The sequence below is a fragment of a genome, unplaced genomic scaffold, assembly GCF_019419815.1.
Source record: "Pyrus x bretschneideri cultivar Hongxiangsu unplaced genomic scaffold, Pyrus_bretschneideri_v1 Contig22, whole genome shotgun sequence".
Classification (NCBI taxonomy): Eukaryota; Viridiplantae; Streptophyta; class Magnoliopsida; order Rosales; family Rosaceae; genus Pyrus; species Pyrus x bretschneideri.
The window spans coordinates 718,625-742,033 of NW_025999524.1; the positions used below are offsets into that span (position 1 = coordinate 718,625).

The 23,409-nt window shown below is 37.5% G+C and overlaps 3 protein-coding genes and 1 long non-coding RNA gene across 8 annotated transcripts; 1 reads left to right on the forward strand and 3 right to left on the reverse strand.

Annotated features, from left to right (window-relative positions):
• Positions 1–5,357: 5,357 nt before the first annotated feature.
• LOC125477507 lies at positions 5,358–6,141 on the reverse strand. The gene is made up of 2 exons (XR_007258557.1): positions 5,995–6,141; positions 5,358–5,563 (listed from the first exon to the last, which is right to left on the reverse strand). It is a non-coding gene; the product is annotated as an uncharacterized LOC125477507 (long non-coding RNA).
• Positions 6,142–6,571: 430 nt separating this feature from the next.
• LOC103949813 lies at positions 6,572–9,480 on the forward strand. The gene is made up of 2 exons (XM_009360932.3): positions 6,572–7,073; positions 7,808–9,480. The coding sequence occupies exons 1-2, from the start codon at positions 6,993–6,995 to the stop codon at positions 8,903–8,905; spliced, it is 1,179 nt and encodes a 392-aa protein (XP_009359207.2). The 5' UTR covers positions 6,572–6,992; the 3' UTR covers positions 8,906–9,480.
• Positions 9,481–13,969: 4,489 nt separating this feature from the next.
• On the reverse strand, positions 13,970–14,685 carry LOC108867443 (probable E3 ubiquitin-protein ligase XERICO). The gene has a single exon (XM_018648088.2). It carries the CDS (start codon positions 14,570–14,572, stop codon positions 14,186–14,188), a length of 387 nt encoding a protein of 128 aa, XP_018503604.1. The 5' UTR covers positions 14,573–14,685; the 3' UTR covers positions 13,970–14,185.
• A 3,030-nt stretch (positions 14,686–17,715) lies between these two features.
• On the reverse strand, positions 17,716–22,394 carry LOC103949812. Of its 5 annotated transcripts, XM_048585215.1 has the most exons (16): positions 22,091–22,394; positions 21,344–21,502; positions 21,048–21,134; positions 20,826–20,937; positions 20,591–20,746; positions 20,242–20,346; positions 19,633–19,716; positions 19,448–19,563; positions 19,265–19,366; positions 19,060–19,173; positions 18,904–18,960; positions 18,728–18,794; positions 18,568–18,621; positions 18,375–18,449; positions 18,240–18,275; positions 17,716–18,084 (listed from the first exon to the last, which is right to left on the reverse strand). In XM_048585215.1, the coding sequence occupies exons 3-16, from the start codon at positions 21,092–21,094 to the stop codon at positions 17,971–17,973; spliced, it is 1,239 nt and encodes a 412-aa protein (XP_048441172.1). In that variant the 5' UTR covers positions 21,095–21,134; positions 21,344–21,502; positions 22,091–22,394; the 3' UTR covers positions 17,716–17,970. The 5 variants fall into 5 exon arrangements, with proteins under 5 accessions (XP_048441172.1, XP_009359204.1, XP_048441173.1 ...); XM_009360929.3 differs by lacking the exon at positions 21,344–21,502 and having other exon boundaries at positions 21,048–21,109; XM_048585216.1 differs by lacking the exon at positions 21,344–21,502 and having other exon boundaries at positions 22,029–22,394.
• Positions 22,395–23,409: the final 1,015 nt, after the last annotated feature.

Consider the following 23,409-nt stretch of genomic DNA (forward strand, 5'->3'; position numbering starts at 1 on the left):
TAAGGGGACTATACACTGTGGTTTAACTTACATCTCAGGAGGTTCTTTGCAGTTAAATGCCTATAGTGATTCTGATTGGGCTACTGATTTGAACACTAGGCGATCTATTACTGGTAATGTAGTGTTTTTGGGAGAAAATCCAATTTCCTAGCAGTTGAAGAAACAATCATCTGTTTCACGTAGTTCTACTGAAGCTGAATATCGTGCATTAGCTCATACCGCTGCAGATATTGCTTGGATCCGACTTCTTCTCAAGGATGTACATGAATGCTTGCCTATTCCACCTGTTATATTTTGTGATAATCAGTCTGCTATTACGCTCAGTTTGAATCCTGTTCAGCAGTCTCGTATTAAACACTTGGAGACAAATTTCCATTTTGTTCGTGAACAAGTACAAAGTGGCGATTTATCAGTTCAATATATCTGCACTATGGATCAAGTTGTCGATGTCTTAACCAAAGGACTTCATGGACCCAATTTTCTACGCCATTGCTTCAATCTTAAGCTAGGCTATCCTAGCTAAGATTAAAGGGGGGGTATTGACCATGTCAGCAGTGCCACCTAGGCAATAGTTACTTAAGACATAAGTTGGTGTAATTTAGATGTAGTATAAAAACTGATTTCCCTCTTATTGTATATGTAAGAAAGTCGGTTGTATTGTAAGAGAACAGTTATCAAATACACAAAACTTCTCTCTTCCTTCTTCCTCCTCAAGGTTTTACTTTTGAGATTTTCTAATTCTTATAGATTCGTATAGCTTAATTCACAGTGTTATCATTCAAGTGGTGTAATTTTGGGAGCGCATTGCATGCTTTCTAGCTACTTCTTACTTGAATCCATATCTCAAAACACTGAATCACAATTTAGGCTTTTAAAGTATGTGGATCGTTTTCCACTACTTGCCAATATTAGGGAAAACAAGAAAACTTCCCGCTGTGTCCCAAAACGAGCTCGTTGCAGGTTGTAACAAAATTATACATGGAATGCAACGCATGATACATTGATTTGATTATTTTTCACGCTTAAATTCACTTTCATCGGTAAAGTGTTCGTATGTGCAGGTGATATATGGGCCAGTCTAAATATTGGTAATATATATAAAGGGCATTTAAAGTAGTTGGTTTGAATAATTAAAATTCAATGAAGAGTTAATCCAGCAACTAAACTCTATTTTTTTTAAGACGTGAGAATTTTTTCATTTAAAAGCTCTGTGTCTATATATATAGAGTAAGATATCCAACAAACAACTAAGATTTCTCTATTTTATTAAATACAATGTTATCTCGTACATAACAAGTAGGTTGAATAAACTAGTAGGCATAGCATGGCTCTCTAGTGAGAACCATAACTTGACGACGTTCAACCAAAAGCTAGCCAATGCAGTGCAGCCGTTGAAGAAGATAGCAGCGGCAGCGGCATCCCCCATGCTTCTCTCTCTTTATTTCAACTCAATCTGTCGCCTTCATTTTACTCAATACTGTTCATACAAAAGCAAAAGACATTAGCAGTAGCAAGCACGTGATGATCACACATCGAAACACCTAGCACGTTCTAATCACATGGCCAGGCGGATTACACAACAACTGTTAGTAAGAATTTTTTAATACAGTACATGAATTACTTACTTGTTGCAGTCGACGCTCCTAGAAATTGGAACGTTGATCTGAACTCGGCATGCCGTGGGAAGGCCAGCCGCAGCAGCTTCCTTAATGTCTTGGTTTTAATTTGCTGCGTCCATGAGGCATTGGCAGGCTGTACGCCTATCTTCGGTGGTTTGAGTGAGCTGTCTCAGACCCGAAACACCACTGCAACATGCCACAGGAGGGGTGCCAGAGCCGCTGGTAAGATATTGAAGGCAAGGACTCACAGATGACACTGCTTGTTGGCAAGTGACCGTGGCATGCCCCGGTTCAACCAAAACCAACGTGGCCAGCACCACCACCACTGCCGCTATAACGACGCCCTTCATTTTTCGTACTTTTGATTTTCGAGATCGATTAATGAAGTGCTAGAGTGTTTAGTTACCTTAATGGTGAGCTTAAATTGTTAATGTAGGTTTTGGTCTGTAGGGTTTGAGGGGTATTTATAGCTGCCAAAGGAGGATATGATCCAAAACGATGACGGGATTTTTGGTGTGAAGATCAGAAGCCGTTAAGGAATGAACTTGTGCTTTTCTTGCTCTGATATGGGAAGGTTGAGCATCCTTTGCATGCTTTCTACATCTTCACTGTGTTAGGCTTTTCATGCATGCATTGGTCGTTACAATTTTCTTCGAAAAGAGAGTAGATTTGTTTTTATTGACAAGTGTTAAACAAATTGTTTATTATCCATGTTATCATTAAGTAAGAGCATGTTTAAAATTGCTTATGGAATGGCTAAAAATATTTTCTAACCACCAAAACACTCCGTTTTACAAATAAACTTTCTTGACAAAAATACTTAAAAGTATGCATGCGTCATAGAAGCACTTTCTAATCAAGTGTTATCAGATGCTTATTCAAGAAGCATATGCTAAGTACTCTCTTAGAAAAACTTGCATTTTTAATGAAAATTTCAATATGCTTCTAATAAAAGCACTTTCAACAAAAGCGTACATACCCACCTCCATATAACATGAGGCATTTTGGGAGCTCACTAATTTCGAATTCCATCGGAACTCCGAAGTTAAGCGAGTTCGGGTGAGAGCATTCCCAGGATGGATGACCCACTGGGAAGTTCTTGTGTGACTTCCAAGAAACAAAACTGTGAAGGTGTGGCTAGGGCCCAAAGCAGACAATATAGTGCTACGGCGGAGTCGAGACTGGGATGTGACATAATGGTATTAGAGCCACTCTGTCGTGTGGTGCGAGTGTGCCAACGAGAACGTTGAGCCCCTAAGAAGGGTGGATTGTAACATCCCACATCGACTAACGGATAGGGGGTGATGTGCCTTATATGTACATGCCCACTTCTATATAACACGAGGCCTTTTGGGAGCTCACTGGCTTCAGAGTCCACTGGAACTCCGAAGTTAAGCGAGTTCGCGTGAGAGCAATCCCAAGATGGGTGACTCACTGGGAAGTTCTCGTGTGAGTTCCCAGAAACAAAACCGTGAGGGTGTGTTTCGGGCCCAAAGCGGACAATATCGTGCTACAGCGGAGTCGAGCCTAGGATGTGGTGCAGTCCGGGTAGGGATGTGACAATTTGGTATCAGAGCCATTCTTCCATGTGGTGCGAGTGTGCTGATGATGACGTCGGGCCCCTAAGGGGGGTGGATTGTTAGATCCCACATCGCCTAGGGAAATGGATCCTCTATGCCTTATATGTACACCTCTATATAGCACGAGGCCTTTTGGGAGCTCACTGGCTTTAGAGTTCACCAAAGTTAAGTGAGTTCGCACGAGAGAAGTCCCATAATGGGTGAACCATTAGGAAGTTCTCGTGTGAGTTCCCAGAAACAAAATCGTGAAGATGTGGTCGAGGTCCAAAGAGGACAATATCGTGTTACGGAGGAGTCGAGCTCAGGATATGGTGGAGCCCGGGTTGGGATGTGACAACATTGATAATGTTGGTTGATCTTTCATATCTCCCATAAGTATTACTGGTCTGAATTATCATAGATTTTGATTTATATCAAAACTTTTTAACTTGCCCACAAAATGCAACTCACATAGTGCAACTTTTGTATTCTCACGGTAATGGATTTAGTGAATAATAAATAAATATATATATATATATATATATTATAATACAATTATATATAAATACTATTATATTATATATAATTCAGTTCGGATTCGATGACGGATATGGATTTGGGACCCCTATAACCATATCCAAAATATACCCGAATTTTCATACACAAATCCAATTCATTTGGGCGGTTATCTACGGTTATCGGTTTTAATAGTTAGAATTGTCATCCCTGTCCATGACAATAAAAATTGATAGAAGTGGTTTCTCAGTTTGTCCATTGTAAATCATTTAAATTTTTTGCATGAAAAATCTGTCAACATCCTCATTAAATTGTCACGTGAACAACCACTTGACCACCTTTTTTAGGGCATTTTTGTCAAATCAACATCTCCACTTAACAAGCATATTAGCAGATTTTTCACGTAAATTAGAAAATAATCTATATGGTAGACATACTCAAAATCAACTTCTATCAAGTTTCATAGTGAAAGACCAAAGTGAAGACTTTACAAATTTTAAGGACCATTGTGGCTCCAAACCCTTAAGGTTTTTCTTTTTTGGTTTAGGTCAAATAAGTATAATCTTAGTCTAGACTCTAGTTGACGTGAGTCTTGAGTCGTTGCCCCAAACACTACACATTCCGTACTCTATGGTCTATTTGAACGTTTAGGTCAAGTCGACGCACAACTCCACCAAAACCAAATATTACCATTGCTATTTTCTAATTAATTAACGTTCATTTTTAAGATTAAACGTTATTTACACTAATTAACAATGATTAACATTCGTAATAACCGAGCGTGTTGATGTGTTAATACACGACCGTTTTTTATTTGTAGGTTGAGCTAATTTTTTATTTTTAATTTGGAATTTGGAATTTGAAACTTGTATCGACATATCCTAGTTCACAGTTGACCGGTCGCCTTGGAATTGTTCCAACTTGCAACCACACACTGATTCTAAAAGGATCTAGACCTTAAAAATGATCGGTTGAATTGTCCACCTATCTTAATTATTATTCTCAGCGTGAAAACTTTTAATAACGATTTTGAAAGAAAAGATCAAAGCAAGTAGAGTAATGTTTTATTTTCTTTTTAGTATATCGATATTTTTTACATTGAGGAGAAGAGAAGTTCGGCTAAGTCACATAATATGCAACTTAATTTGGTATTGAATTTTCCATCTACAAAATTCGAACCTAAGACCTTTCACTTTCAAATGAAGATGAATATCACCAGACCATAATACTGAGTGGCAGCACGTAGAGTAATGTTGTTTACCAAAGTATGTTCAATTTGGAAAATGTGTGTTCATAGTTAGAAGAGGACTTGAATGGTTTCGTGAATATATTCAATGTGACGTTTGTGTATCTAACACTTTTAATTAACAAAATTGGAATATTTTCTGAGAAGAAAAATATTACGAAGGTAGAAATACAGAATTGAGACGCATCTTAAGTTTAAAGTAATATCAAAGTAATTTATAAAATATATGAACATAACTAAATTCAATTTCTCTCATTCTGTTTACGATTTAGTAAACTAGTCATTGGTTGAATTAGTCAGAAAAGGGAAGGAATACTCAATCCCAAATTCATTAGGTAACCACTTCACCAGAATCACCACCCTTCATGCATATTCCAAACCATAAACCCTAAAGAACAGTTAAGGAAGATTGGGCAATATAATAATGAAGATGATTTAATTAGTTAGAGTAATTAAATTATTGGTAAATAATGCATAATTGATGAAGATATGTTATTGTAATTATAACCCATGTGCTTCTCTGCCATCAATTGGGGTGTTATTCTCTTTCTGCCCGTCAATAACAGCAACAACATTTCCAACACCCACGCTCGCAGCCCCTCCTTCCATTGGAACTTTGAGACCTAATCAATCAAATGAAACCAAACCCTCATGGTAGGACCCAATAGTATTACAAAAAATGACGATCCCAAGACAACAAGACTTTTTATTTTGCGAGGGTCGAGAAGGGATGCAATCTTACTCTTACTTTACAAAAAAGTTTTCACGACTCGAACCCACGATATTTCAAGCACAAAGAATAAACTTTTTTGCTGCACCAAGCTCGCCCTTGACCCGCAAGTATTATAGTTAAATAATTTTCTCTTCGCTTTTAAATTGTAAGTTTCAAATTTTAATTCTGATTAGCAATTGACTTATTATGTGACCTAATTCAAATTTTGTTTCGTAAAGAGAAATAAAAATTTAGAAAAAATAAATAATCACTTGAGCGAATAAGAAAAATAGATAAAAGGAGAAGATCCAAAGCCCAAAAGGGCCCAAAAACGTTACCGACCTGGAAATATACAGCATCGAATGCACGATATGAGATGAATTGATACGACAAGATCTTGAGCCTCGCGGGACAAACCCCAGGAACAGAAAGCCACGTGTCGGAAGAGAGACCCGAGTGGAAGTAGCAACGCGCCAATTGTCAGCAAAATGAAGCAGGAGACGACACATCGTCATGGTGTTATTTATTGTCTTAGAGGAGAGGCTGTCACAGCACCGCGTGGGCCCCTCCATTTACCGACCTTCCCCACCCAGACCCGGCCAATGCCGTGTCCGTCCCCATGTTCTCCCACGCCTCCTCCACGCAATGACATAAACACCCCTCCCCCTCCCTCGTTAAGGAAACGAGCACATGGCGTGCGCGTAAAATGCGATATTATTTATTTTGATGAAAAACTATATTTTTATATTAAAAATTTAAATTTGATACTATTTACTTACTTTTTATATTATCTTTATTGTTAAAATTTAAAATTTTCTTAATTATTTTCATTAGTTTTTCTTAAAATTAAAGGTTATTTGTAAATAAATTTAAAGGGGAATTCGAAAGAAAATATAAAGAGGAGGGGGCGTGGGGTAGACGACAAGTGAAACGGCTCGATTTGTGCAGGTGGAGAGAGTTGCTTTGTGAGGACAAGTGCCACCCAATACCAGAGAGGCAGCACCCACCTTTCCCTTCTTATTCCTTTAGCTTTCCTTTCCCAACCGTCTCTTTCCTTCTTTCTTTTTTTTCTCTATTTATTATTTTTTTCCTCCAATACCCAACAAAAAGATCATATTCTTGGAAATTCTTAGGCGTCTTTGATCTGTTGATTCTCTTCTCCCCGAGTGACACGGAAGCCTCAGCTTGCCTGATTAGTGATTAACCAGAAAGGGATCGGGGGAAGCAAACAAATCTGGGTAAAGTTCCGATTTTGCCCTCGGGTTTCTGGAAGCCCGATCGATCTGCCGTGTTCCGAACTCCGGTGGGTCGTGGAGGTATTGAAAGGGAGAGGATACAGAATGTGGTGGATGATGGCTGAGGGAGGGGGCCATTACTGCTCTAAGAAGACTGATGATATCTGCGGCAATGTTTGCGGCCAGGTACTTCAATTTTCTTTTCGTTTTTTTTTTTTATTTTTTCGAATTAAAGTTTGGTGCTTTTTGTTATTCTTTGTGTATGGTTTGGTGATTTGATGGTTATTGTTTTCTGGGTTTGCATATTTGGTTGCTCCGCTAATGTAGCAGCAATGGGATTATTGGGAAATTGTGAAAAAATGGTTTACCGGAAATTTGACCTAAAAGCTATGAACTTTTTGTACGATATTTCCTATGCAATTTTTTTTTTTTTTTTTGGGGGGGAATTTTAGAGTTCAACCCTTTTTTATGAATAAAGTTTTCGATTTATTGACCTGAGTTTTCTTAGCAACCAAAGGTAATCTGTGTATTTTTTCATCAAGTGTGGCCAGTCAGATCAGATGGATTTTCTAATCCATGTCTTGTTGATATGAAATTTTGCATAACAAGAGTCTTGGTTTTTCGATCCGTAACACGTTTCTACTGGAATTTTCTTGAATCGGATTACTTTCAGTTTTTGGTTTGGAATTGACAATTGTTTTTGCTAATTAAACGGATATTATAGCGTTCGTGTTGTTATCGAAAAGAATGTCGCTTGTGGACTACTAAACCTATGAATTATTTGGAGTATTATCATCTGCCGTTGTGTTTGTGTTGTGCATTGAATCTACGCCTGAATTATTGCAAGTAGTTGGAATTTCTTGACTGGTGGATTTCATGTTGTCTTGCGTCTGACAAATATTGTCTGTATGATTGTGCAGGAATCAGGCAGAATGTTGAGCATGTCAAGAGTTCGCTGCATTCTACGTGGATTTGACTTCAAAGTTCTCCTCATTCTGTTTACAATTATTCCAATGTGTGTCTTTGGCATTTACGTGCATGGACAGAAGATCTCATACTTCTTGCGGCCGCTATGGGAATCGCCACCTAAACCTTTCCATGACATTCCACACTATTATCACGAGAATGTGTCCATGGAGAACCTCTGCAAGCTTCATGGTTGGGGGATCCGTGAGTACCCTAGGCGTGTTTTTGATGCAGTGTTGTTCAGTAATGAGATGGACATCCTTACCATAAGATGGAAAGAGTTGTATCCCTACATAACGCAGTTTGTTCTCCTTGAATCGAATTCAACATTTACTGGATTTCCAAAGCCTCTGTTCTTCTCCCGTTATCGCGAGCAGTTCAAGTTTGTGGAGCCCCGATTAACTTATGGGACTGTTGGAGGAAGATTCAAGAGAGGGGAAAATCCATTTGTTGAGGAGGCATATCAACGAGTAGCACTGGACCAGCTTCTCAAAATAGCTGGTATTACAGAGGACGACTTGTTGATAATGTCTGACGTTGATGAGATCCCAAGCAGACACACCATCAATCTTCTGAGGTGGTGTGACGAAGTTCCTCAAATCTTGCATCTTCAGTTGAAGAACTATCTCTATTCCTTTGAGTTTCTGGTGGACAATAACAGTTGGAGAGCTTCAGTACACAGGTACCGGGAAGGGGAGACGAGATATGCACACTATCGCCAGACAGATGACATCTTAGCAGATGCAGGGTGGCATTGTAGCTTTTGTTTCCGCTATATCAGTGAGTTCATCTTTAAGATGAAAGCATACAGCCATTACGATAGAGTCAGGTTTTCAAAGTATCTAAACCCAGAAAGAGTTCAGAAAGTGATCTGCAAGGGGTCTGATTTATTTGATATGCTTCCTGAAGAGTACACCTTCAAGGAAATCATTGGGAAAATGGGACCTATTCCTCATTCCTTCTCTGGTGTCCATCTTCCATCCTTTCTGTTGGAGAATGCAGAGAAGTACAAATTTCTTTTGCCTGGGAATTGCAGAAGAGAGAGTGGCTGACCTTTATTTCAGCAAGACTTGATGTCTGTTTCTGTAAAGATAGTTGACCATGCAGCTTCTGTGACTACTCAAGAAGGGTTCGACTGAACAATGATGACTGGTGTATCGCTGACTTAGCTGTGCCTCATGCTCGGTTAAATTTACATTATTCTTTGGAAATGTTTGGGGGCTCGACAGAGACGTATGAGTTCTTAGGGTAATGTTTTTGTACATAACTTTTACTGGGGTGGGGTTTAGTATAAGCGGAGCATGTCTTTCTAGTGTCTACTGAGAGGGAGCCTGCCTGTGCTGGGAACAGTGTCACAACATACTGGCGTATCGCGTTGTTCCCTGGATACCCTGAAAAGATAGTACAACCGTCCTGCATTCCCCTTGCCGGGAAGTTTTGTTTATGAGACAAATTATTCGTTTATGCGATGAACTGACTCTGTATGTGACATCTGAATTACTTTTAGATCGTTTTATTGATCAAAATGCATCACTAGATAGCGCAGTATGTGCAATTTAGGATGTTTTGTTTTCCTGTCATGCTCCTTTTGGTTCAAGATATTCATTGGAAATATTTTTGTTTCTCCGTTAGTCTGTCAATTATGTCAATGATCTGCACTGCCCCAGCAAGTTTTTACGTTTTCTTTATCAAGTTTTGCTTTTTATGGTTTGTGCTCAAGTCGGGAACGGCTTACCTACATCAGGGGCGCCACTGTACGCAAGTCTCGCTTGAGTCAGGTGGATATGTAGTTAATCAAATGTTCGAAACATCATCGATATATTTACCCTGTTTCGTTCTTTGCTTGAAATTGAAGAATAATAAGATCCTTAGCTACAAAGGGAATCATATCCCTTTTCTGGTGTAATTATTTTCTTCTTATCAAATGACAACTTACATATACTTCCAAACCAAGCCTACAAATATCCCCAAACAAACAAGAGGGGTGACAAACAGATCGAAATCGTACAGATACCAGCAACCGGAAAAGTAGAAAAAAAGCGCCGTGCTTTTCAGGTGACAGCAGCAGCAGGGCTACGGCATGCGCCAAGAGGCTCAGCAGCAGAGCTACTCCATGCATTAAGGAGGCAGCTTGGAACTCAAAAGTATGATTATCACTATCACAACCACCTTTCAGGTGTGCCAATTATGCCTACTTTACGCCTCGACTGGTTCATGAAGCGAAACTCCATGTTTGACGGAAAGCAGGCTCTGCCGTTGCATGGCGGCAGCTGGCATGCCGAAAGCACGAACCAAAACGGATGGTATGGCTTCGGTGCCAACAATAATGCCTCGCAGTTTTCATTTGGTGGCCCTATGAACTTGAACAATGCATTGATGAAATTGGAGAATGCTGAATATGAAGCTGGTTTCCAGCAGATGCATCGTCTTCCGGCAACGATGAGAATGCAGGAAACCAGAAACAAGCGCAGGATTTGGGGTTATTGTGATGAGGATCATGGCCCCAGTACTGCCATGATTTTATGATAATGTGATGCTAATTATGCACTCAGTAACTCAATCGCAAGGTCCAAAACTAGAAAAATGGGAGGACAAGCTAAACTTGAGATGAAAGACATCTCCGAAATGTGTTCCATGAACTTTAAGAAGCTTATGGTTTGACGAAAATTATATGAAAAAAGATTTACGATGGTTTATGTAGAATGTCACAAAAGCAATAAAAACCAAACGATCTTCCTTTGATTCCCAACATATCCAAAATATCCTCCATGACATTTAAGAAGCTTATAGTACGGTTAAAATTTCATTAAAGTAAGTTTTATCATAATTTTAGCGGAACATCGCGAAAACGATAAGATATCTTGAGTAACAGTTTTTGTAAAAAAAGGTAATTATCGAGTTTTTCAATATGTTCAGAATACAAAAAGGAATACCACATGTCATTGTACAATTAGAGAGACACTTAAAAAAAAAATTCCTCTAATTGTATAATAACATGTGTTATTCCTCTCCATAGTCTGGCACGTTTGAAAAATCTTTTTTAAAATATCTACCATATTCCAAATACTTTCCGAACATCTCTTTTGCTAAAACGTGTGATAATATGGTCGTCCTGCCCTTTATGTTATGCCAGTTTACTGTGTCCAGAGATTCTAAATCCCAGAACCAATCAGGGGCTTAGCTTTCAGAAAAGCATATATATCACAACCCAGAAAAACTTGTGGACGATATCTGGAACACGCTACGTACTATAATCAACATACGTGTTAGTTTGAATGGACAACGGCTTCAAACAGTATTAATATTCTATTAACAAAGTTGATGCACGAGACCCAAGGACAGAGCTGTATAGGGCTTAAGGAGATCATTTTCAGCCATGAAATTTCTGAAAAAATTGAGAAATCAAATAGAAGTTCAATGGATAAATGATAATATGATTATTTTTATAGAGAGAGATATCTGATAGTATTTGGTAATGATGTTGTCATGCATCACTTTCAAACACATGAAAACGCATCAAGGAATATTATAAAACGTTGTATGAAAAACTTTATGGATTAAAATATAAGTGTTTTGTGCAATGAATTCTTGATTTTTTTAATTGTACTTGTTGTTTGAAGATGCCCTCATTCTTACAAATATCTGACTTCATCACTGACGAGACCTAATGAATTTTGAACGCTCAAATTCCTGCCTGCCCAACTTTTTTATCCAAAGAGAACCCTTCGGTGCTGTTGCTTTGTGGGATTCTGTATACCACCAAGTTTGGCCAGAAAGGAGGGCATTCGATTCAAACTTATCCTTCAAGAATAATGGAAACCCTACATTTCTTCTCCAGCCGCCAGCCGCAATGCAGCTCAAAAATTCGAACCCTACGCGTTCCTCTGCCACTACCATATATAAATACAGCTCCTTCCCCATCCTACAACCTAAACAAAGCAACCGAAAACTACATACAAGAAAATGTCGTATTGGAGCAGTAACTCAAACGACTTCCAGTTCTTCGCATCCACTGTGGATCCTATGAATGATAGGTTCACTTCTAATGCCCAACATCGACCAAGACACCTTGTGAAGTTCAGCGATGAGTACGAGGAACGTGTTGTAGAATCCCCGAGGACAACAAGGAGGGCACCTGTGATAGAACCCCCGAGGACAACGAGGAGGGCGCACGTGACGCATTATGTGGCTCGTGATCAGGCGGAGGATGTCGATGAAGAAGCTGCGGAGTTCATTGAGTTTGAGCACAAGAAATTCCTCATGAACCAGCAAAGCATGCGAAATGATTAAGCACAAAACCCCTCTATTTATACCCAAGGTTAATTATTATATATGGTCCTTAATGGTATAAGTTACCATCTAAATAATGAAAAAGCTAACAAATTGCTTTGAAATTTGTACCTCATATTTGGTTTGTACTGCTGATGATTTCTTATAGAAGAAACCACAGTTTTATGTTTGTACTGGTCTGTGTTGTAATCCTCTTCCTCTTTCTCTTTCCATCCCTTTCTATTTTTCTTTTTTTTTATTGAGTGGATGTTTGCCTTTTTTAAGCTTTGTGTAATGGTTATATTAAATCAAACTCCGAGAATAAATAAAATGGAATTAACTTTAATTAAATTTATTTTATGTTGTCAGGTTGCAAATCTAAAACCATAACAGCATTATTTTATAAACAATAATAATTTGTAGCGAATTATCATAGCATAGAACTAACTTTGCCATCCATTGCAAGTTCGAACCCTGGCATGATGCGAGAAATTCACATTTTTTGGGTTACACATGTATTTGAAAACACAAACAACTCAAACACAAAGCTTTGCTGTTGAAAACACACAAAGTTTGCGTTTAAACTATTTGAACTTTTAAGATCCATCCGCTTGTCCACCAACTCCACCCTTCTTCCTGTGGGCTGAGATAAATCGACGGCGAACGGCCACTGCGATTTAGTTTCTCGTCTCCTTGGTACTATAGATCGCTGGACTTTGAAGCCGAAACCGGCGACCCAACGGGCATCTCTTCCTGTCGACGAGAGTTTGGAGTAAGAGAAATAAAGAGGGAGTAAGGAGAGAGACAAGAGAGAAATCAACGAGAGATGACTGGCCGGGGTTTTACGGGGTCAGGGGATAGGCCAGCGAAGTGGGCGGCGAGGGAGTGAAAGTTGGGGTTATCGGGGATTCAGGGATGATTTGGGAGTTTGATATTTTTTTTGTTTTTGAATTTTATATTTTATTTATTGTTGGATACAATTTTTTTCAAAATTGCTTCCTAAACAAGTTTTTTTTAATATTTTTTTTTTAAAGAAATGAACAATTGATAGCAAGTCTTAATTTTTAGTTTAAAAAAAAACCTTGCAATCCAACATTTATCATTGAAATACCAACTCATGATTTATTAAATAAATTTTTTAATATTAAAAAAAATGAGGTTACGAGAAAAACCAAACTCTTGAATCTAATTTTCAAGTAAGATACCAAACGGAAGCTTTAAATTCAATAAAGTTTTGATTTCTCTTATCGGTAAGCAAGCATGTCTTTACAGTGGAAGAAATCCAAACATGGGTCATGGGATGGTACTTATGGGATTTTATAGTAGAAGAAATCCAAAAGAAGTTTCGAAGATAATTAGTTTGAACTAAAAATAGCCGTTTGCAAACCAAAAAAAGCAAAAAGGAAAGGCATCAACTTTTACTTTTTATGAAAGTATTTACTACCCAATAAAATGGTGTCTCTTTCTCAAATAGCATAAATCAAACATGCTGAAATTTTTGAAGACATGTGTTCCACCCACTTATTCTTTTTAATAAATTATCTGACACCCATTTTATCCGTGTCCAATTCCCAATCCCAAGTCCCATACTTTCTTTCTTCTGTTCCAGATTGAAGATTTTGGAGAAATTTTTACGGAAATACAAATAGTACATCACGTGTTTTAATAAAGGTAGTGAAAATTTTGAAAATTTTTATTTTTTAAGGTATTAATTTTTTAACATAAATATCTCACTATTTATATAATAACACATTTTATATCATCCTATGTACCGATCACGCTGAAAAACCTCTCAAATATTTGGTGGCAAAAAACAAGAGCCAATAGAAAATTACCAAACCTTCAAATATTTCAATGCTCCAACGCCTATCCCTTCCTTTATTTGTTTATTTTTAATCCTCTTGGTACAAGTACAAAGTACAAACACAAATTAAACCAGAAAGCAAACATTTTAAATTAACTTTCTCTAATTTGTGCTAAAAAATAACAGGATAATATAAGCAACAACAAGAAAAAGTACAGCTGATGAACCCAAAACTCCATAACACAAAGAACTTATCTTTTTAGTCAATAGAGCGGCAGAGAGGGCAAGTCGTACTGCTGTTGTGGTCGAACCACTTTTCCAGACAACTTTTGTGAAAGAAGTGCTTGCAGGACAACTCGCTCACTTCTTGCTCTGCTTCGAACCCGCAGAGACAGACGCAGCACTCTGTTTTTCCCCCGTTTCTGCAGAACGATTTGAACTGGGTTATTGAGATTCTTCTCTCTCTAGGCATTTCCTCAGGACACCCATCAGGGTTCTCGTCGAAAGTGTGGGAATTGATATTGACACCCATCACTTGGAGCACAGATCTCGCCATGTTCTTTAGCAGAGCCAAGGAAAAAACTGTGTTCATTACTAGCAATGGCAGCACGCCCCCTTCTGCACTCGGGAAGTTCGAAAGCCCCATTTGAGAAAGTGCTTCTGCTTTTTTGTTAGAGAGAGCGGAAGAGAGAGAACACAGAAGCCAAAAGCCAAAAGTTAAAAGCAGAGAATAGTTGTAACCATGGGCTTCAATTTTTAGTTGGGCTTGTTGCTGATAAATATACACGGACAGTCAACACTGTTAACCGTGGTTAGATGGAGGTGGGTTAAGTTTTACCCACGGTTTGATGGCCCATGCGACACGTGGCGACACGTGTAGGGTTTGTGTGAGACGTGTTTGATTGATGTAATAGAGTGAGAGAACTGACATTTTCACTGGCACAAAAAGGCCAAATTTGACGTGTCCACGTGTCCGTGGGAGGTTCTGTGAGAGCCAATGAGGTGGTGGTGTTCCGTTGGCCGTGGCAGATTTGTAGACCTTTCAATTTTTTCTGTGACCGTGGGTACTGGAAGTTTCTTGATTTCTGAAGAAACTAAGGACTAGTATAATATTGTTGTGCTTTGAAAAAAAATTGTTTCTGCTAGATTGTGAGAATAAGCTCATTTTTATTGTTTCACGTTTTCATCTTTTTTTCACCAAAACTGTGAAAATAAGTTGTTTTTAAGTGTTTACCAAATACCTTTTTGAGCTCAGTTTTTTTTATACCAACTTTTTATAAAAGCACCTTGATACCAAACATGTACTAAGTGATATGACCAATTATTTTGAGCTGCTTTTGACGAGAAATATTTGATTCCGACCATTATACTATCATGTAATATCATTAAATAATTAATTATAAGTTGATATAATTGACGTGTCAAGAATTTTAAGTGATATCTGTTATGAAGCAAAAGCTTATCATATAATATAAAAATATAGTTCAGTACATTAAGTCATTAGTCAGCATACTAAAAAATCTCGCCATGCAAAGTCGGCCCAAAAGCAATACGAACTAAACATGTGCATTGAGTTTCACCTTAAATCAAGTTTCATGTTTTTTCATACCTTTATGTTACTTGTAAGTTTTTATTGATCCATAGTATTTTCAATGAAGGAAAAAAAAAATATGTTAAATCTAATATGATGTTCCTCTAGTTTCCTGTGTCGTAGAGAGAACTGGTAGATTGGATCGAAAAGTTTTCTAATTCATTAGTTTATTGAAAAAACCTATTATGTAAAGAGACAAAATTAAAAAGATCTCGTCACTTATGGCTTTCATTCTTAGTTTACATCGAGATACGGCTCTAGTTATAAGTGTAACAAGACACGGTGATATAACAATCACGTCGAAAATTTCCAAATAGAATAGGATCAAGGGACAAATATTTTTACACGCTTTTTAGCTTTAGATTTTATAACATTCAACGGTCTATATTAAGAGTGATGTGAAGAGTTTTAAACATTAAATGACTTGGGTGATGATGTGGGTTATAATTATTAAGGAAAATACTAATCTAAATGAAGCACGAATATCACAGTATAAAAAAAAAAAAAAAAAAAGAACCCTAGTAACAAAAAAAAATAAAAATAAAAAAATCTCTTATTCGTCGATGAGGTATGCAATGTTCAAATAATCAGAATTTGAACCCAAATAAGTTCAACACTTGATGCTCCTATTTCTATGGTAAGATCGCTAGAAACATCGGAGATTTGCCTGCCTAATAGAAAAAAATTGTCGACAAATGGAAATAAAGCGAGGCAAGAAAATCAATGTCAATTACAGTCTAAAACCAAAAGCATACATTCTCATAGGTATCAACATATCAAAAACCCTGCAGGATCGTTACACAACACACACTTTTGAGTTCAATCAAAACCTACGGAAAGCGTATTGAGATGGCTTTTTTTTTATTTGAAAGACTCCAAGACTAGAAAAATCATCAAATACATTAACTAACAAAACTAAAACAATTTCCAAAACATAATTTAACCACCCTACATATATGAACAATAATAGATTTTAGGGTTTTGTTTTGCTTATGTAATGGAGATTCAAGCATGGAAGTTGCAAACCTGGGGAGATGGAGGTTGCAGACCTCCTTTCTTATTTTCACGATTAGGGTTTTTTTTTTTTTTTTAATCTTATTTTTAATTTTCTCCCATATTTTATGTTTTTTCAGTTTATTTTTATCTTTAATATTAGTTAAAATCCACATAAATATTTATGTCATTTAATGAATAAATAAGAACCCTTAGATATTATAAAATTTAAAGGCTACAAATGAGTGTAAAAAAGTTCTTAAAAAATTTGTCCCTTGTTCCTATCCCGTTCTAAATAGCATAATACATATACATATGACGTAATAAATAATAATGGTGTGATTGCGATGACTGATATCTTGCTCTCTCTCCCTCGGAACCAAGCGAGTGGTCCACGCTTTCGTGACTCAAAAGCCATCGTCACAAATTCAGAAAACAAAAGTTGATTCGATTAATTTGATGATCTCATACATAAATAGAGCTAAAACTATGATGTATGGTTGCTTGCTTTCATACGGACAGTTGTGCGTTCCAAATTGTTTGTGCAGTTGCAGTGAGACATCGCATTCACACTTCACATGTAACGCCTCGGAATTAATTGCTTGAAATTTTGGGTTGCTACAACGGTACTTATTCTTTAAATTTTGAGTGTCTGGGTGTGGCTTTAATTCTACGTATCATTACAATACTACATAGTATTGAAGAAAATTCTTTATTGTGAAACTTTTTCTTGTACGTTGGCTTCTAGGTTGTAGAAGAATTGGGTTCACAGAAAATTCTTGAAATACCTTACCTACCTTCATTTCACTCTCCTGTATCGCTCTCCTCACGTGACATAGGGTCGGGATAATAAAACCGGGTCGGGCATTAAGCACAGCTAACGAAGCGTGCAACAGCGAAAGCCAGGAGCCGGAGGCAAGTTCTGCTCGGCCCGGAGAATTGATTCCCCATAACGAATACTAAGCTCTATCAATGATTCCATACCAAAAATTCCAGTTTCAAGCAAATTTTCATCTGCAACATGCGACTCATAGTTCTAAACGACCGTGACACGATGATACCAACAAAGTTCGTGACATGTTTTACGAAACACGAAACCCAGGTGAAACAAGATTCATGTTTTTCCGGCAATGGCAAAATCGATCGCCTCTTCTGAATTCCGATTTATTGGTATCTAGTATACGTTTAACAAGCACAACATCTCATACAGTAGTAATGATACGAATCCTAATAAGAATATGTTACACCGAGTCAGAGGAGTTGTCACTAAAGCACCGAAATTCTAAAGGACGATTTAATCGACGCTGTGTTTTTACTCAAGGACCTAATTCTGCGATTTGGTCAATTAATGAATATCACAAATCGTAACGGATTTTACAAATTTATGTAAAACACCAATCGACATGGTGGTCCTGAGTCGTCGATTGTGTACAGTACCTCTGTCATCGCTGCTGTTTCCCCTAATGGGCCTTTGAAGTTGAGGGATCTGCCCCGATAGCCTTAAAGTACGCATTTTCTGCATTTGATACTCGCATTTGAAACATCGTCCATTCCTTTCTGCACCTTTCCCTTACCTGGAATCAGCAGTAAAGACAACAGCGATATCAGCAAACTTGATTAAAAAAAATTGCGCGTTTTTGTTGTTTATAAGATAACTTTTGTGTGAGTAATCGACGTTTTTAAGATATAAATGCGAAATAATGGCATTAGAATAAGAGTTCTTGTATACCCCTTGCCATGGCGCCTTTCCATTTTCTGATTCACCCTACAGAAAGCCGAAATAAATTAAGCTTTTCGTATCAATATCTAAAATATGTTTATTAAGGAAACGAGATGATGACAGCGGCTAAAAAGTGATATTTACCTGGCTCCCCAATGAAGGAACAGTTTGATGAATGATCCACTGAGAATCTACAACACCGATCTTATCATGCGCAGGCTATTTGCAATGAAAAAATGCATTTAATTAGGAGTTCCATTCAAATCCGGCCATGTGCAGATTACGAAATAAAGTACAAAACAGAAACATCAAGGAGGTTAGGAAGTGGGTCACCAACCTCTACACATTTTCTCAGGGCAAAGTCAAGACCCCAGCCGTGGACCAAGTCATTCTGCAAACACCAAGTGTAGCAATCACAGAATTAAGTAACAAGACGGCTAATTTAACCGAGTGCTAACAAGTGGTGATAATGGAAAAAGATATCGCGATCTTAATACCTGAATCATATGCCACACACAGCGCCAGGCACTTCGAGAAAATACTGGAGCCATGATTTCAATAAAGCTGAATCAATATGACAGAAACAAGAAACATTTATTAAACACGAATGTCACATACAGAGGAAGACAAACAACAGCACTAAAATGTCCTCTGTAATTTCTTAGTGTCTTACGCTGCACATGGAGGCAGAAGTGGGTCAGTGCACCAGCCCGGTTTCTCCTCTGTTTGTCTGGAACAATTTGAGACAAGGGTTTCAGGATTACTTCATAGTTCATAAACTAAATCTGAAACAAATAAATAAGTTTCAGTTTAGGTTCCATGATTTTACTTGTGAACTTCACGATCGCCTCTCCTCTTTGTCATCTGCCATGTTAAACCTTTGTTGGGTTCCAAACCAGGTTGTGAAATCTCCAAACCATGCTTCCTCACTAGTCTAATGTATCTGAAATTGGATTGAAAAGGGAGGCATAAGAGATTAATTTCGTAGGCTAACTAGCCCAACACCAAAGAATTACTTTGTAATGAAAACTCACTCTTCTGAATTAAAATGCTCTACTCCCAGGTCTTCATCCCAGATAAATATGTAGTCGTATGAGGCCACAATGTCAGGATGCAAAAACCGCTTGGCATACCACCTTTGACAAAAAGTTTAAATTCAAAAACCAGTGAAACTATTCATTATTGAAGTACAAATAGGAGTTAGCAATTGTTCATACCATTTAGTCTGCTTACGAACACTAATATGTATAGCACGCTTAGACCACTCCAAGTCATCCCATTCAGTTGTTTGGCCATCGTAATGAAAAAGGAGAATCGTAAAGTTCTCTGAAAACTGTGAGAGAAAGATATTTAGTCACACACATCCACCACCACACAGAGAGAGGGAGGGAGAGAGGGAAACCTTTTTCACTGCCGCATCAATATTCCTTTTCTGATTCAAACCCACAGTGAATGTCACAAGGTACCTTGGTTTGATAGTCACGTCCTGCAATTGTCATCTTAATCAAAAGACTTGCAGTTTGAATAACGACACATTAAAATGAGAAGTATCGTGTGCCATCAAAAACAAAGGATTTAACTTGGCAGTCTCACTGGGACTAGAGAGAATTCAATAAAAAAAAAACCTTGGCATGTTATTCAACTGTTTCCCTTTTATCTTTCAACCTAAAATTTGCAGACAACAGACTTCAAATATGACAATGAATACGTATGCTAAAATGACTATTTTCTTTGATATGAATTCCTAGACAAATCAAATGCGTAACACAGAAGATTCCAGTTCCAGCTTTATTTGCAACAAACATATCCCATTATTTCATAATAACGTTGAAAAGGACATGTCAAATAATATCCTTTATATCCCATATACATTACAAAGAAATCAATTCAAGACACAGAGAATCTGTAATTATGCTGCATTATCTTCAGTATCTATTAGACCATTCCTGGCATTGTGTGAAGTCCAAACTGTTAACTATTTTGCTTGTATAAGTAAAAATAGAATACACACCTCATTAGGATTGCCCCATAATCTGCGCAAGTAGAAGTCTGACTCAGCTGCAACAATTCCTGGTGGTAGCATTTCTGCACCTCTGGGATTTGATGGCACCCAAATCTGCAGGAAATGTAAGCTTCAGTCTAGATAAGTAATGACTATATAAGGAGAATTGGCATGGATCAACAGGAATCTGTAAACTATATCGAAAATGACACTCAGATTTTTAGCAATTATAGACCTGGTTCGACATTTGTATTACGAAATAGCCAAGATTCAACACACTCCTCAATAACATACAACATTAATACTGATGCAAGTCATTTCAGACACTACTGTTAATGTCAGGGAGACTGACGTATACCCTCGATGTGCCATTCGAACTCTGATCTTGACTTGTGCTATTTTTACTCCTTGCAGAAGACCAAGAACTTAGAAGTGCTTGGCTGGAGATGTCTGATTTCAGGTCCTCATTGTATGACAGATCAATAGTTGGATGAAGGCTGGATGAGAGATTCAGCTGTCAAAGTGTACACGTATTAAATACATTTTGTAAGTAACAGAGAGGAGTATAACAGACACCCAAAAGAACTGAGTACCCTTGTTAGTGACAATGTTGGAAAGGATGCACCTATCAAGAACCCAAAAACTACTCCTACAAAAGTTGTCACAATAAGCCTCATGGTCTCATTTGGTTTCCTACCACCCGCACTGCAGCCAACAACATGTAAATGTAATTAGCGGTGATCAGATCTCCATAATAAACTTAAAGACAACAAAAGTTAGCTCGTTGATGAAAATAGGCTGTCACAAAAGTTAACCTGCGCGAAAGGATTCCCATGTTATTTACAAGCTTCTGACTATACATTCACGGAAAAATGAACTGCAAGTAGAAAGCGATAGCTGATCTGCATTATTTAACAGGTTTTCAGTTGCAAATTCCTTAAATGAAACGACAAACCTCATGAAGGAACAAAAACCTGGTTTATCGTATACACAGGAACATAAGTTTGAGCACACAACTTCAGGAATTTAAGCAAAACTCTATGACTCAGTAATACAAGAATATACAACTACAAAAATGACCCGAACAATTTTTGTAAATCAATGCACAAACCATATCAATAGATGGGTAGCGCTTGCAACTCACGGCCCAAAGCTGCTGTAAGATGGAAACGCTTTATCTCTCTCAATAACATCTCACTTTCCGCTGCATTTCAATTCGAATTCACAGACCACATTGACCATTGAACAGCAGAAACCGCATACTTATAGCCTAACCTACCAAGCAGAATTCTTCAAACACAATATAAAGAAGCAACAAGCAAGAAGTCATATGCCCGTTCCTCAATCCCCGTCTACATACGGAGAAACGAAGCGATCATGTGCTTCCATTTGACAATGAGCAGCTTACACAAAGTCACAAAATCTAACACCCATTCATTGAAATCATCCACGTGCTCCCTTTGAATTAAACATCCCACTACCTTAAATTAAGACAGAATAACAGCTGTTCTTGCTTAATGTCAGAGACAACGAACAAACCGACCAGAAAAAATATATATATAAATCCAATGGCTCATGTGACAATTCCCGATCAAAAATCTCCAGTAACTTCAAAATCAAAACATTAAACTCCACGACCAAAATCGATAAAAATTTAAACAAATTAAATTGATATATCGGATTGCTTTTAGTTAAACTGCTTGCGATCAAATCAATTCAAACTAAAATATTGAGAAAAATGGAAATTCAGGAAGCTAAATAATAACTTAATCGAGCTTGGCTGAGCAGCACTCTACCTAATTTTCTCGGTAACCAAACAGAAAACGCAACGAGTGAATCGAGAGACAAATGAACCGACCTCATATAGCCCGAGCAAGATCTGCTGAAGAGAAAAGCCGTTCAGGAGCTGGGAATCACGCGGAAAAGCACTTTCTGCGAATCCAAGCTTTTGGTGCTTATAGGTGTGATCTCGGGTTGCAAATAGCGTGAGAGGAAAGATTAAAAAAATCAAAAAAACAAAAAGCAGTTTCAGTTTAACGGCAAGAATGCTATGATTCCTGATAGTTCCGAGGTTTGAGGTTCTCGTGTTTTTAGGCGGTTGGCTGCGGGGACTTCGGCCGTTACGATTCGGAGGGCGGTGGACGTGGTGGTGGTGGAGGAGGCGGACTTTGGCTGGACTCGGAAGGGAAACACAGGGAGAACCCGAGAAAAGTGAGAAGAAAGAGGGTTTTTATATTCTATTTTTAATTATGTGGAGATCTCAACAAAATAATAAATTAACGTAGATTGTAAATTATATCGTTTGTTAAAAAATAAAATGGAATTAACTTGGCAACTAAACAATTCAGCACCCACTTCTGCTTACGCTTCTGGGTGGACACATCCGAATTTTGATTTGTCCATGTGTAAGCAAGAATGGCTGCGAAAATTCAGGAGCCAAGTCTTGTTCAACTAAAATTACTAATTTGTAGTGAGAGGAATGTTCAGGACTCTCGTGGACTCTCATGGACTACTATTGTCGAGTTTAAATTTCCTACCTTCAAAATCTTATGTGGTTTTTTTATGGCCTCTTTCATACTGTGACGTCTGTTAATTCACTTAAAACCATCTAGAATAAAAAATAAAAAAATGAAATTAGTGGGAGATATATATCAAAATTGTTAGTTGTGGACAAGTGTTAGAATTATGAGAGAGGCTATAGAAAATTTTAGAGGCAAAAGATTTGAACTCTTTTTTATCACTTCACAATTTAATATTAAATTACGTGTCAATATTATAAACCATCATACAAAAAAAAAATATTTAGAATTTATAAAAATTCTCACTTTTGAGAGATCTTATTACCATTTTAGCAGTGTAGTGATAAGCAGCCAATTTATTTTCAAAACTTCAATTAGAGTTTTGACCATAATCAGACTCCTGAGTCCTTAACAGGTAGCCCAACTTATACTTATTTAATTTTTTTTATTATATTAAAATTTTCTTTTGTTGCTTTTGATGCTTTTGCTTTTCGACTTTTTTCTTGTTTTTAGCTTAATGGTGGGTTTTTCGGTTCTTCGTTTTGATTTGGATTTTTTGAAGAAATTTGTGGGAAGGATGTCAAAGTCAATTACCAAGTGCCCCTATGTCATTGAAGTCCGGCCAAATAAAATGTATTACTACAATTTTATAGGAAAA

Excerpts from the sequence above, each read along its gene's own strand:
- LOC108867443 (XM_018648088.2), bottom strand. The coding sequence starts at position 14,572 with ATGGGGCTTTCGAACTTCCCGAGTGCAGAAGGGGGCGTGCTGCCATTG.
- LOC103949813 (XM_009360932.3), top strand. The coding sequence starts at position 6,993 with ATGTGGTGGATGATGGCTGAGGGAGGGGGCCATTACTGCTCTAAGAAG. Across the intron at positions 7,074-7,807 it reads GCGGCAATGTTTGCGGCCAG|GAATCAGGCAGAATGTTGAG; the intron begins GTACTTCAATTT and ends ATGATTGTGCAG.
- LOC103949812 (XM_009360929.3), bottom strand. The coding sequence starts at position 21,094 with ATGTATAGTCAGAAGCTTGTAAATAACATGGGAATCCTTTCGCGCAG. Across the intron at positions 19,174-19,264 it reads GAGCATTTTAATTCAGAAGA|ATACATTAGACTAGTGAGGA; the intron begins GTGAGTTTTCAT and ends ATCCAATTTCAG. Across the intron at positions 18,276-18,374 it reads TTCCTTCATTGGGGAGCCAG|GGTGAATCAGAAAATGGAAA; the intron begins GTAAATATCACT and ends GGCTTTCTGTAG.